At 39.4% G+C, this 14,496-nt stretch overlaps 1 protein-coding gene across 1 annotated transcript in view; it reads right to left on the bottom strand.

The window, feature by feature from the left end:
* Positions 1 to 3,526: 3,526 nt before the first annotated feature.
* Positions 3,527 to 14,496, bottom strand: part of LOC126456431 (guanylate cyclase 32E-like) — a 566,897-nt gene continuing 555,927 nt past the window's right edge. Inside the window, exon 23 of the mRNA XM_050092180.1 lies at positions 3,527 to 3,729. Coding sequence (XP_049948137.1) covers positions 3,527 to 3,729 — 203 coding nt within the window. The remainder of the gene's footprint in view (positions 3,730 to 14,496) is intronic.

Below are 14,496 nucleotides of genomic sequence, written 5' to 3'. Positions count from 1 at the left end.
TGCAAGGTTCATAAACTTTGTGAACAGAAGCACCACAAAACACATTCAGTTTTGGAGAGTCTCTTTCATGTCTGATGATGATGCCATGATTTTATAACCTCCAAATTATGGCAGTCTACTTTATGTGATGTATGGAATGTTGATTCATCTGAAAAGACAAGTCATTCAGAAAAAGTGTACTCTGCCATATCCTGGAGAAATGAAATGCAAAATTCATACCTTCTGTTATGGTTGCCAGTATGTAACTGCTGCAGTAACTGCAACTTGTAAGGCTTCATATGTAGGCATCATTTCAGAACACATCAAGACTGTTGTTTGAGGCAGTTGAAATTCCTGGCTGCCCATCTAGTGTGCTTCCTAGGGCTCCATGTGAACGCATCTCAGATATGGTCAACATTTTCATTAGACAAGCATGGCTGACCAGTGTTCTTCACTTTGCATACACAATTAACATCCATGGATTTTGTAGCCTATCATAAATATGCATTTGCAGTGATGGTTTCTTGCTGAATTGATGATGGAATGCACAGTGCACTTGAATATTGGATTGACTTCGTGCAAATTCTAACACACAAAATGATTTCTCTAGTGGCGTAGTCACCATGTTGCCACAAGCAGCAGTGCAGCTTGAACCTTCCTTTATCCAGAGACATGCTCAATGCCTTTCTATCTTTTATAGTTTCTAATAAATGATTAAAATCATTCTTTCTTTATGAACCACCCAGTACTTTATGAGAAATGCTGTTATGTTGTATATGCACTGATGTGCTGTAATTTTAAAAATGTTACAAAGCCATCCTAAAGCCAGAGGCTATTTTGTTCATAACTGCTAATCATATAAGGCTGTATTTCAACCATCCATTATGATGGATGCTCAGGTGATTCATTATAATGTATACTCCTGTGTAGACTGAGAGCAGAGATTTAGTTATTTCAGAAATTCTGCGATGACAGTATTTTGTTTGAAACTATCTTTGTACCCATGTTAAATGTTTTAGGGAAAATACTGAAAATACAGATTACTATTAACAGATCTACATTTGCTTCATGAGTTTCCCAATTAAAAGTCCATTAACACTACCAAATGCAATATTGTTTCCCTTTACGTTATGCTACACTGATAGACACAACAACTTAAATTTTTATGATAAAACTGGATTTCTGAGTTCTAGTTGTCAGTTTCTGATCATGTAGATGAAGATCAGCTATTTGCAAAATTTTTGATCTCTGAAAAGAGTATTTATTTCATTATGCAGTGATAGGAAAGTCATGTATTTTTAGTGAAATTATAAGGTAATAAACTATTCTCATATGATTCAAAACACATTCATTATAGGATAACATTAATACCATAAACTATCATAAAAACAAAAATATTCATATTTTAATATTATAAAATGAAAAAGACATTCACAGAAACTACATATACAGGGTGGTCCATTGATAATGACTGGGCCAAATATCTCATGAAATAAGCGTCAAACAAAAAAACTACAAAGAATGAAACTCGTCTAGCTTGAAGGGGGAAACCACATGGTGCTATGGTTGGCCCACTAGATGGCGCTGCCATACATCAAACGGATATCAACTGTGTTTTTTTAAGTAGGAACCCCCATTTTTATTACATATGTAAAGAAATATGAATGTTTTAGTCGGACTACTTTTTTTGCTTTGTGACAGCTGGCGCTGTAATAGTCACAAACATATAAGTACGTGGTATCACATAACATTCCGCCAGTGTGGACGGTATTTGCTTTGTGATACATTATCCTTGTTAAAATGGACCATTTACCAATTGCAGAAAAGGTCGATATTGTGTTGATGTATGGCTATTGTGATCAAAATGCCCAATGGGTGTGTGCTATATATGCTGCTCGGTATCCTGGATGACATCATCCAAGTGTACGGACCGTTTGATGGATAGTTACGTTATTTAAGGAAACAGGAAGTGTTCAGCCACATGTGAAACATCAACCATGACCTGCAACAAATGATGATGCCCAAGTAGGTGTTTTAGCTTCTGTCGCGGCTAATCCGCACATCAGCAGCAGACAAACTGCGCGAGAATCAGGAATCTCAAAAACGTCAGTGTTGAGAATGCTACACCAACATCAATTGCACCCGTACCATATTTCTATGCACCAGGAATTGCATGGTGACAACTCTGAAAGTCATGTACAGTTCTTCTACTGGGCACAAGAGAAATTACAGGATGATGACAGACTTTTTGCACGCGTTCTATTTAGTGACAAAGCGTCATTCACCAACAGCAGTAACATAAACCGGCATAATATGCACTATTGGGCAATGGAAAATCCACAATGGCTGTGATAAGTGGAACATCAGCGACCTTGTCGGGTTAATGTATGGTGCGGCATTATGGGAGGAAGGATGATTGGCCCCCATTTTATCGATGGCAATCTAAATGGTGCAATGTATGCTGATTTCCTACGTAATGTTCCACAGATGTTACTACAAGATGTTTCACTGCATGACAGAATGGCAATGTACTTCCAACATGATGGATGTCCAGCACATAGCTCACGTGCAGTTGAATCGATATTGAATAGCATATTTCATGACAGGTGGATTGGTTGTCGAAGCACCATACCATGGCCTGCACGTTCACCGGATCTGACATCCCCGAATTTCTTTCTGTGGGGAATGTTGAAGGATATTTGCTATCATGATCCACTGACAATGCCTGACAACATGCATCAGCACATTGTCAGTGCATGTGCGAACATTATGGAAGGCGAACTACTCGCTGTTGAGAGGAATGTCGTTACACGTATTGCCAAATGCATTGAGGTTGACGGACATCATTTTGAGCATTTATTGCATTAATGTGGTATTTACAGGTAATCACGCTGTAACAGCATGCGTTCTTACAAATGATAAGTTCACAAAGGTACATGTATCACAATGGGACAACCGAAATAAAATGTTCAAATGTACCTACGTTCTGTATTTTAATTTAAAAAACCTACCTGTTACCAACTGTTCATCTAAAATTGTGAGCCATATGTTTGTGACTATTACAGCACCATCTATCACAAAGCGAAAACAGTGGTCCAACTAAAACATTCATATTTCTTTACATACTACACGAATATGTAATAAAAAATGGGGGTTCTTATTTAAAAAAACCCAGTTGATATCCATTTGACCTATGGCAGCGCCATCTAGCGGGGCAACCATAGCGCCATCTGGTTTCCCCCTTCAAGCTAGATAAGTTTTGATCTTTGTAGTTTTTTTGTTTGTTGCTTATTTCGTGAGATATTTGACCCGGTCACGATCAATGGACCACCCTGCATAATATTCCTGAGCAGTGATACAGCCTCTTAGACTCTTCCATAAGTCTACACTAGATAATATGTTCATAAAAACACAGGACAAGTGGAAATAATGTTTTATGATTATCTGTGTGTATGTATTACAAATATGACAAGCACTCATTCATCTGATTATTAGATATTAACATTTTAGAAACACAAATTTCAAAATTTTATATAAAGAGAGTAGATTAGCTTACCTGGGCATGTGCAAGAGCAGCCCTGGCTCGCAGCATGCAGCGGTCAGGTGGTTGACTTGTTATCCAAGGCCCTATGACATGCACCGGCCATGGTTTAAACCCTGGATCTGGCCATGACACTCCAGGCAATGTGCAGCCTCCTGGCAATGGCTGCCCACCTGATGGTCGTCGTAACAGATCTGGTGTCTCCAACCCTGTAGTACATGCACTATTTATTACATCTGTTACAACAGATCACAGTTTTTTAGGCTAATTGCTGTCCACCTGGAAAAGACAGGGAGTTTATTTTGTGTTAGATATTAGTTCCATCTTACTTTAGAGCAATCACTATTTGAAAAATGAAAGATTCCACAGGTTTCTGTAATACACTCAACTTATCAAGAGTTTGCTCTTGACGTGTTGACAGCAAAATTAGTTAGTGTTTCCATAAGAGCATTAATTTCCTATTTTATCAGGAAAAAACACTTGTCTGATATTATTGCATTAGGAATGTTTCTTTGGGTGCGTTCAGCGATGACAGATTTTTTCACCATTATCATCTTGTTTCGAAACAGCGTATTTTCAAATCAGTATTTTTATTTACAAATATTTTAAGTATATACAAACAAAAGAAAATGCTCTTTATTGGACCAACAGTACAGATATTTGTCTGCATTAGATGTAGATAAAGGTTATAAAAATTCCAGAAAGAATCTTTCACTCCGCACCACATTGTGCACTATTTTTAAACTTGCTGGCACATTAAAACAGCATACCAGACCAGGACTCAAACCAGAACTTTTCCTTTTGTGGGCAATCGTCCTATCAAATGAACTATCTAGGTATGACTCACAACTTGCTCCCAACAGCTTTACGTCTGCTAATACTTCTCTACTTCTTTCTAAGTTCACAGAACTTCTCCTGTATGCCATGTGCCACTAGCCATCCTGCAAGAAAGGATTTTGTTGAGAAATGGTTGAGTCACAGTGTAGGGGATAATTCCCAGGATGAACCTCCCATCCTGCTATTTTTTTATCTTAAACTTGGGCATGCAATGTGACATGTTTCCTCAAAATCAGTGAACACAATGGCAATCAACAAGTAATTTACTACAATGTGGTCTTGTACTGCACAGGAAGGCTAGGACTGATGAGTTCCTGCATAGTCCCACATAAGATGTAGTGATTTGAGTATTTCTGCGTAAATTCTAGAACCACTCGGCCTTCCACCATCTCAAACACACAATATTTTAGATGTGAGTGGGAGAAAGGAACCCTTCCTACTGCGCGTCACCTGTCTGTGTGAGCAGGTCTGAAGTTAGTTGTGAGAAGACTGTACACAGCGGTCGAACGGCACCAACAAGTACTTGTCGGTCGATCAATGGAAGTTGTAGAAAGCACAATGAAGAACCAAGGAACTTCTGTGTTATTCTGTACTGCTTTGTAATGGTGACTATTGTTAGTGACAAAAGAACAGTTGAGTTGAGAAGATTTTTAGAGACTCTTAACTTGGACTTGCTAGAGGCAAGACATGTTACCCCGTTGTAATTGTTACTTAATGGTGTCTAAGGGGAGACTTACAAGAAGTCAAATATTTATGTGAGAAATGACAAGCTGTTCTTTATGGAAGTTGAAATATACTGAGAGTGAACTAAAAGTATTTCTTCAAGTACCTACTTATTTCACGAGTAGAGAGAAAGAGAGAGTCTTATATGTTTCTTTAACTAGCATCATTCTTTGGAGAAGAAGTTTTTAGAGATTCCAGTAGCAGTCTAACCAGAGAGGAAGATCGACTGCGCATTCACGAGTAAGTTGACGCGTGTAAAAGAAGTGAGAAAGTTGTACACATACTTCACCACTTTAAGTCGCCCAAACCATTAGAACATGGCGACCAGTGTGTAAGGACTGAAGGAAAAAAATGAATTTTGAGATGAAAATGAGAGAAAAAGATATCAAGTGTTGCCACAGCAACCAAGCATAACAAGACAAGAGAACCAATAAGAGAAACTGGAGTATACAAAGGAGAAAATTTGTAAATGCAAATAAGGGAGAAGACGAGAGAACGTCACAACTTGAAAAACTGGAGAGAAGATCTCGATGTATTACACTGAGAAGAGATACGTCTAGAACGATACGACTAAGAAGATCTGGTGTAGGGAGCATACAGCTCTCACACGCATTGTAAGGACGCAGAAATGGAAACCAGCCTACATCAAACATTGCCGGCACCAGCTGCTGTTCACTGGTACTGACCTACCGTCACCTTCACTCACCTACGCTGCAAGAAGTCTACGCCGGGTGAGTGCAAAACAAAACTTTAGTACCTTAGTAAGTAGTGACACAAACTACTGAGTGAACTTTATTAGTGTAGTTATTATACTTATAGTTAATTTTTAAATGCTCAGAAGGTCTAAAGCTTGTAAAATCATGGATAACATTCAGCAAGTTGGAGAAACTTCAGAACCAGCCATGGCTATGAAAATTACCAAAGAAGGGCCTGACTGATCTGAGTTACTAAATCTGATTAAAGCTCAGAGTATACCATTTAGGCTCAATGATTTATTGATACAAGATCAAAGTCTTAAATTAGACTCAATAAATACTCAATTAAATGATAAATTAGATGATCAGAGTACAACTTCAAATGTTATGACTAAAGTTCTCAATAACCAAAGTGAAACCTTGAATAGTCAAGCAACAAATATAGGTTTATTAAATGCCAAGGTTGATGCATAGAGTAGAGAATTTAGTAATCTATGCGAAGGCATGGATGCTTTAAAGACTGAATTTTATACCCTGAATAGTAAAGTTGAAAATTTAAAATTACATTGAAAGGATGAACTACCTAATTCTTTGAACATTCATATAAATTAAATGTTTACTGAATTCAAGCAAAAACAGAATGATAATTTTCAGGATTTGACAAAAAAGTTAGAATTTGATATTGAGGAAAAATGTAATACAGTAGAAAGCGAAATCAATGAAAAGTTAGGATAATTTGAAAATGTTTGAAATGTTAAGTTTGATGCTGTAAAGCAGGGATTGCATACTTTGAAAGAGAGTGTTGCAAAGCAAGATAAGTTAATGCCAATAATCCAGTCACAAATTGCAGGTGTTAATACATGAGTAGATAATGTAGAAAGAAACTTCAAAGAGAAACTAGTCCACTCAGACATCATAAATGTAAGTAATTTGGAGGAAAAGGTAGAGGAAATGAAAAAACGAAAAGTTGCCACGAGAGTAACGTCTGGGAATGTATCACCTATTGTTTCTTCTGAACTTTCAGATACCCAAAAAGATATAGATGATTTGTGGAAAGAATTTAAACTTATCCGGGACAAAGTAGACAAGAGGGTGACTTCTCCTAACATGGTATTGACTAGTGAAATGGTGACTGATTTACAATGGGGGGCCGATTCAGGATTATCTAGGCAATTCCCTGAGTTTACACCAGATGGAGATGTACATCTGACTCATTTTTTGAAAAGATTCAACCAGGCTTTGCCAAAGAACTGGGAGGATTATAAAAATATTGAATATTCTGTGGGGTACATCGTAGGGGAAGCCTCAGAATGGGGTTCTGTAAATATTGAGAAGTTTTCTCCTTGGGGAGACTTCCAGAAGAAATTTAAAGAGAAATAATGGTCTGCTAGCACACAAGAGAAATTAATATCAGATTTGTGGGACCCAAAATATTAAAATAATACATGAGGTGCTATGAAAAAGTATTTAGACTGGCATCTAACATGGGTGAAGTACTTAAATAAGCCAATGGAAGAAGAAGGGTTAGTGAGAATTTTAATAAGATATTATCCATTTATGCAAGGAAAGATATATTATGTAGTGATTGGAAAACAGTAGAAGAATTGTTGTCCTTTGTGGATGCACTTGATGCATTAAATAAGGACTGCAATGAAAACTTACACCAAAGTGATAGTCTGAGCTACAAAAGTTACAGTGGTAATAACTAAATAAAAAACAAGCATGAGGCTAACCTACTAGAGTACATCAGTGCAACATAAAAAGTGATAATGGCAATTATCAGAAGAAGCATCCACCTTCGAATTTAGGTCCAAAAACTTCACAGGAATTTGTACCAAGTAATAACAGAACACAAAGTGGTAACATAGTATCTTGATATGGTAACTACCTTTGAATACTAATAATGAGGAAAATGTAGTGCGGTCTGGGTCCAGGGCCAGGGCCTAGGTCATGGAAATACACTAGGAGGCTTTAGTCCATACAAGTATGTTAACTTTACGTACAAAGGAATGGTTGCTACTGGAAGAACCAAGCTTGACTACCAATAATCCACAACCTATAATAGCAGGGACCATGGAGAATTCTAAGGTTAACATACCTATACATTCAGGGAGTGAGGTCTCCAACACATTCTTTACTTCACTACAGACTAAACAACACTTACCATTATTACAGTGACCGGAGTTTACATACTTGGAATAACAGGAACAAAAAGTAAGATTGTAAAGTATGAGACTCAAGTGAACTGCGGCATTGGAAATATATTATTTCATCAAACACTGTTAATAGTAGAGAATATCAATAGAGATGTATTGTTTCTTTTATATTGGCTATTAGAGTTTAAAGTTGTCTTGAACTCTGACAAAAATCTTCTATGTTTTGGTAAAGGGGACAGTAGATATTGGACACCATTTGTAACAGGTAGCTATATGGGAAAACAAACAACTGAGTGTCAATGTCTGCAATTAACAGCTACAGCACAACTGTCACCAAAGATGGATAACGAAGATCAAGTAACACCTCGAATTGACATACAGGACAAAGTTAACGAATCTCTAATATTAACCAATCAACAAAAGTGAGATTTACATATAATTTTAATGGAGTATGAAGTAGCATTCTCTGATTGTCCTGGTAACATCAATGACTATATATGTAAATTCAAAATGAAAGATGACACTCCATTCTTCTGTAAGCCATATCCAATACCTGTAAGTTTGAAAGAAGCAGTTACGGAGGAAATTAACAAAATCATTGATAACAGTATAATAGAATGTAGTTCCAGCATCATGAATAACCCTTTGGTTCATGGTGAAAAAAGCTACAGGTGGGGTATGATTAGTGTTGCACACTCGTACATTGAATAAGCATATAGAGACAGAAAGAGACAGACCAATTAATATTGATGAATTGTCATCTAAATTTGAAAAAGCAAGGTTTTTTAGCATGATGGACCTGACTGCAGGATATTGGCAAATAAAATTACACCCAGAATCCAAAAAGTATACAGCGTTTCTCTTTGATGGTAAATTATATCATTTTAATGTACTGCCATTCAGACTTAACATTTATGTATCCATATTTATACATGCACTGGATGAGGCATTAGGGAGAGATTTATTAAGGGATTTGATAATATATGTAGACGATATCCTAATAATATCAGCTACTTGGGAAGAACATTGTCTCCCCGTATGCAGAACTCTGAAAAAAATTAAAGAGAAAGGTATTACAGTGAATCTATCAAAATCGTATTTAGCACGCCAAGAGCTTAAGTTTTTAGGTTATATTGTAGGGGTGCAGGGAATTAGACCAGACCCTGAGTGAATCCAAGCTATTAAAGAATTTCCACACCCTAGAAATGTATGACAGGTGAAGGGATTTATAGGAATGGCCGGATACTATTGACAGTACATACAAGGTCAATAACTGAATGACCCAAGAATTTTATGTTTATTAAGGAAGGGAGTACTGTGGATTTGGGATCAAGAGGCAAATGATGCATTTGAAAATGTCAAAAGTGCACTTGTTCAATCATCCATATTACATCATCCTATTATGGGCAAACCATTTAAAATTTCAACAGATGCATCATATTACAGTATTGCTGCAGAACTTTCCCACGGAGAGTGGGATCTAAATAACGTAGAACACCAAACCATAGCTTTTACCAGCTGTAGTCTAAATAAGTAAGAATTAAATTACATGGCTACTGTAAAAGAACTGTTGGCAATTGTATGGGTATCCAAAAATTTCAGACACCAGTATAGGGGTCAGAAATCCATGTTTATACAGATCATCATGCTCTATCCTTTCTAATAAGTACTTCATTGTTGCACAGTAGATTGATGTGATGGATGCTTTTCCTACAGGAATATGATATTCCTACAGGAATATAATATGTAAAAGGTTCCAAGAATATTGTATGGGATGCTTTGTCTAGGTTACCCATAGGAATGAAAGAATTAAAATGTACAGAAGGACCCAGCATTATTTTTGCACTCAATTTGATCTCAGTAGAATATCCGAACATCAGGGTACAAGAGATGGCTCAAATAATAACATAAAATATTCATCATGAGCCCTATTTTACAGAAATGTTTTCTGTGTGTATCCCAAATTCCTTAACTCCTAATCAAGACGAAAAATGGAAAATTATAGGTGATAATTTGTTTTGGAGAGACAGCGTGACACCGCAATGTTGGCGCTTATGCATTCTGAAGGTAGTGGAAGATGCACTTGTGTGGTATGTTCATACAAGATATGGACACTTCGGAATAAAAAAGTGTATAGCCCATATTAATAGGTTCTATTATTTTAAGAAGTTAGGGTATAAGATAGCATCTTTGATTAAAACTTGTGAAATCTGTCAGAAGGTGAAAGAGAATAATACTCCTGTGAAATACAAAATGTATCCGATTATTCCTAAGTCATTACATGATCTCACAGCAGCAGATTTTTTTGGACCAGTTCCAAAAGGAAAGGGAGGAGTGACATACATTTTAGTCATCATAGAGTGTTGGTCAAAATATGTTAAACTATATCAAATCAAAAGAGCCAATACACAGACAGTTATACACTGTTTATAACAATACTTTCTGGAAGTAGATAAACCAAAATGGTTTCTACGAATAATGGCCCACAATTTGTGAGTAACGAATTTAAAGAATTTCTAGCATGGGAAGGTATTTGTCAAGTGTTAATATTCAACTATAACCCATCCTCAAATCCGTGTGAACGAGTAATGAAAGAAATTGGAAAACTATGTGGTACCTACTGCCATGAAAAATATACTTTATGGGCAAAGAAAATTAAAGGCTTTGAATTTATTCTAAATGAATTACCACATTTATCAACTGGAATGACACCTTTAGAAGTAACAGGCAAACCCTTTGTATGAGAACTGCTGATTAAATGTTTTAATTGGCCTGAACAACCTACTGTCGATTCCGGACTGAATCAGGAAATAGTATCTAAGAATTTAATTGAAAAAGCAGAACTAACAGTAAGTAAACATAATGAAAAAGCTGTTGAACCTCAGTACAAGGTCGATGACCTAGTTCTAGTAAAATGGCATCTTCAAAGCTCTGCCCTGAAGAAAGAGACACACAAATTTTTCCAAAAACCTGAAGGACCATACCCGGTGCAAACGATAATCCATCCTAAGACATTATTTTTAGTTGACCCTACAACTGGAACAGTGAAGGGGAAGTACAATGTAAAAGATGTAAAGTTGTACATATCCCCCAGGCACGTTAACGTTCTAAGTTAACGGGCGGAGTGACGACCGTCGGACCCCGAGTTCTTTTGGTGTTTCCTCCATAATAGTTTTTCTGCACTGAATTCCTATAAAAGTAATCTGTTAATGGGCAGAGTGACAACCGTCGAATCCTGAGTTGTTTTTGGTATTTCTTCTATAACAGTTTTCCTGCACTGAATTCCCTTCAAATCTTAAAACTATTCTATCACCCCAAACTCAGAGAAACTATGAAAAAAAAAATTGTACCTGCTAGTATTTGTGATTATGTCATCCACAATGGTCCCTGGTGGGGGTTTCCTTGTTCCATTCAGTTAGACAACTAACAACCTCTGGCTCCCTATATAATCTCTTGTGGAACTAAAGAAGCTTCTGGATACATGCTGCTGGTACTACTATTTATGTGCCCTGCAAGAGCATACATGAGGTAGAGGTTTGCACAGTGCATTCACACCTACCCGTCCCCAGGCCCTTTGGTCCCGACTTTGCTCAGCTGTAGCACGAGGTGGAAATTTGCACACATGCTGTCTCTGGTTCCCATCCTTTGGCATAGCTGTGGGAACAAGTTATATTAAGTTCACCGGGTCAGCTCTTCTCTCCCTCGGTTCTGACTGGCATAGTCTCCAAATATATTTAGGTCATGTTTTTGCTTGAAATGGTCTCTGTATGTAATCTCTTCACCAGTTTCTTTGCAAACCTGAGTGTAGAGGACTTGGTGAAATCAAGGTCATCAATTTTGTATGTCTTACTGATAAAAGGTGTCATTGTGATGACTCCAACAATGGTTTTCTGGAAAGCTGCCTGGTAATCCCTTTATTTGTCACATATTTCTTTGTAAATATGGAAAACTGTGTCCTGGCGCATAACTTTCAAAATAATTTCTGAATTCATGAGAATACTATTCTCATACTGAACATAATATAATTGGGCCAAAGTTCCAATTTATACTTCTAGATGCATATTTTTCTTAGTGAACTGAAGGAAATATTAAGTTAGCAGAAAATATAATATTGGCTAACTAATTAAACAACTGTGATAATACACTACATAGATTTTCTACTTTCTACAGAATATTTTATACCTTTTATGAGATGTGATCTAGATGCGAGGGTTTGTATCAGTTTTGAAAGGGGTGGGTATTGTGGATAGAAGCATGGTTAATGAGAACACATAAATCATGACTAACACAAAACACACACCACACCTTTGAAACAATCCTCGCAAACAAGTGTGCCTGATTCTTCACTATTTGCCATTTCCATGTGGTTGCTAAGATTTCCTTTGGGGACCTCAAGGGTGAAGGTGGGAATGTCTGTTCTGTAGGAGATGATTTAACACCAAACCTCCTCCGGTGTCTCACTCAAGTACCTGCGAGATAGGGATCCTGGGGATGGGGGATGGGAAGGGTTTCCTGTCTTTGGGGCTCTCTTTGTTTCTCTTCTTTGATCTTAGCAACCATTTCTATTTATTTCCCTTCTTACTTCTCATTAGAGGATCTATCTACACTCCTGGAAATTGAAATAAGAACACCGTGAATTCATTGTCCCAGGAAGGGGAAACTTTATTGACACATTCCTGGGGTCAGATACATCACATGATCACACTGACAGAACCACAGGCACATAGACACAGGCAACAGAGCATGCACAATGTTGGCACTAGTACAGTGTATATCCACCTTTCGCAGCAATGCAGGCTGCTATTCTCCCATGGAGACGATCGTAGAGATGCTGGATGTAGTCCTGTGGAACGGCTTGCCATGCCATTTCCACCTGGCGCCTCAGTTGGACCAGCGTTCGTGCTGGACGTGCAGACCGCGTGAGACGACGCTTCATCCAGTCCCAAACATGCTCAATGGGGGACAGATCCGGAGATCTTGCTGGCCAGGGTAGTTGACTTACACCTTCTAGAGCACGTTGGGTGGCATGGGCTACATGCGGACGTGCATTGTCCTGTTGGAACAGCAAGTTCCCTTGCCGGTCTAGGAATGGTAGAACGATGGGTTCGATGACGATTTGGATGTACCGTGCACTATTCAGTGTCCCCTCGACGATCACCAGTGGTGTACGGCCAGTGTAGGAGATCGCTCCCCACACCATGATGCCGGGTGTTGGCCCTGTGTGCCTCGGTCGTATGCAGTCCTGATTGTGGCGCTCACCTGCACGGCGCCAAACACACATACGACCATCATTGGCACCAAGGCAGAAGCGACTCTCATCGCTGAAGACGACACGTCTCCATTCGTCCCTCCATTCACGCCTGTCGCGACACCACTGGAGGCGGGCTGCACGATGTTGGGGCGTGAGCGGAAGACGGCCTAACGGTGTGTGGGACCGTAGCCCAGCTTCATGGAGACGGTTGCGAATGGTCCTCGCCGATACCCCAGGAGCAACAGTGTCCCTAATTTGCTGGGAAGTGGTGGTGCGGTCCCCTACGGCACTGCGTAGGATCCTACGGTTTTGGCGTGCATCTGTGCGTCGCTGCGGTCCGGTCCCAGGTCGACGGGCACGTGCACCTTCCGCCGACCACTGGCGACAACATCGATGTACTGTGGAGACCTCAGGCCCCACGTGTTGAGCAATTCGGCGGTACGTCCACTCGGCCTCCCGCATGCCCACTATACGCCCTCGCTCAAAGTCCGTCAACTGCACATATGGTTCACGTCCACGCTGTCGCGGCATGCTACCAGTGTTAAAGACTGCGATGGAGCTCCGTATGCCATGGCAAACTGGCTGACACTGACGGCGGCGGTGCACAAATGCTGCGCAGCTAGCGCCATTCGACGGCCAACACCGCGGTTCCTGGTGTGTCCACTGTGCCGTGCGTGTGATCATTGCTTGTACAGCCCTCTCGCAGTGTCCGGAGCAAGTATGGTGGGTCTGACAAACCGGTGTCAATGTGTTCTTTTTTCCATTTCCAGGAGTGTATTTTTCTCTCTTTCCATATGCACATACTTCTATCGCAGAAGTCCTTCCTAGTTACTGTGGTTTCTAATGACCTAAACCTTATCTTCAGATAAGAAGGCCAAAGAATCAGACTACAAGATCACACACACAAAATTACATTTAAACACAAACAACAAGATTATTGACTAGAAACCTGTCGCGATGTGACAACCGTCAGGTGTTGTAGCAGAAAGAATAAGTGTGCACAGGGAATCATACACATACATACACTCCTGGAAATGGAAAAAAGAACACATTGACACCGGTGTGTCAGACCCACCATACTTGCTCCGGACACTGCGAGAGGGCTGTAAAAGCAATGATCACACGCACGGCACAGCGGACACACCAGGAACCGCGGTGTTGGCCGTCGAATGGCGCTAGCTGCGCAGCATTTGTGCACCGCCGCCGTCAGTGTCAGCCAGTTTGCCATGGCATACGGAGCTCCATCGCAGTCTTTAACACTGGTAGCATGCCGCGACAGCGTGGACGTGAACCGTATGTGCAGTTGACGGACTT

This window comes from Schistocerca serialis, chromosome 2 (genome assembly GCF_023864345.2).
Source record: "Schistocerca serialis cubense isolate TAMUIC-IGC-003099 chromosome 2, iqSchSeri2.2, whole genome shotgun sequence".
Lineage (NCBI taxonomy): Eukaryota > Metazoa > Arthropoda > Insecta > Orthoptera > Acrididae > Schistocerca > Schistocerca serialis.
This window is presented reverse-complemented; position numbering and strand designations above follow the sequence as displayed.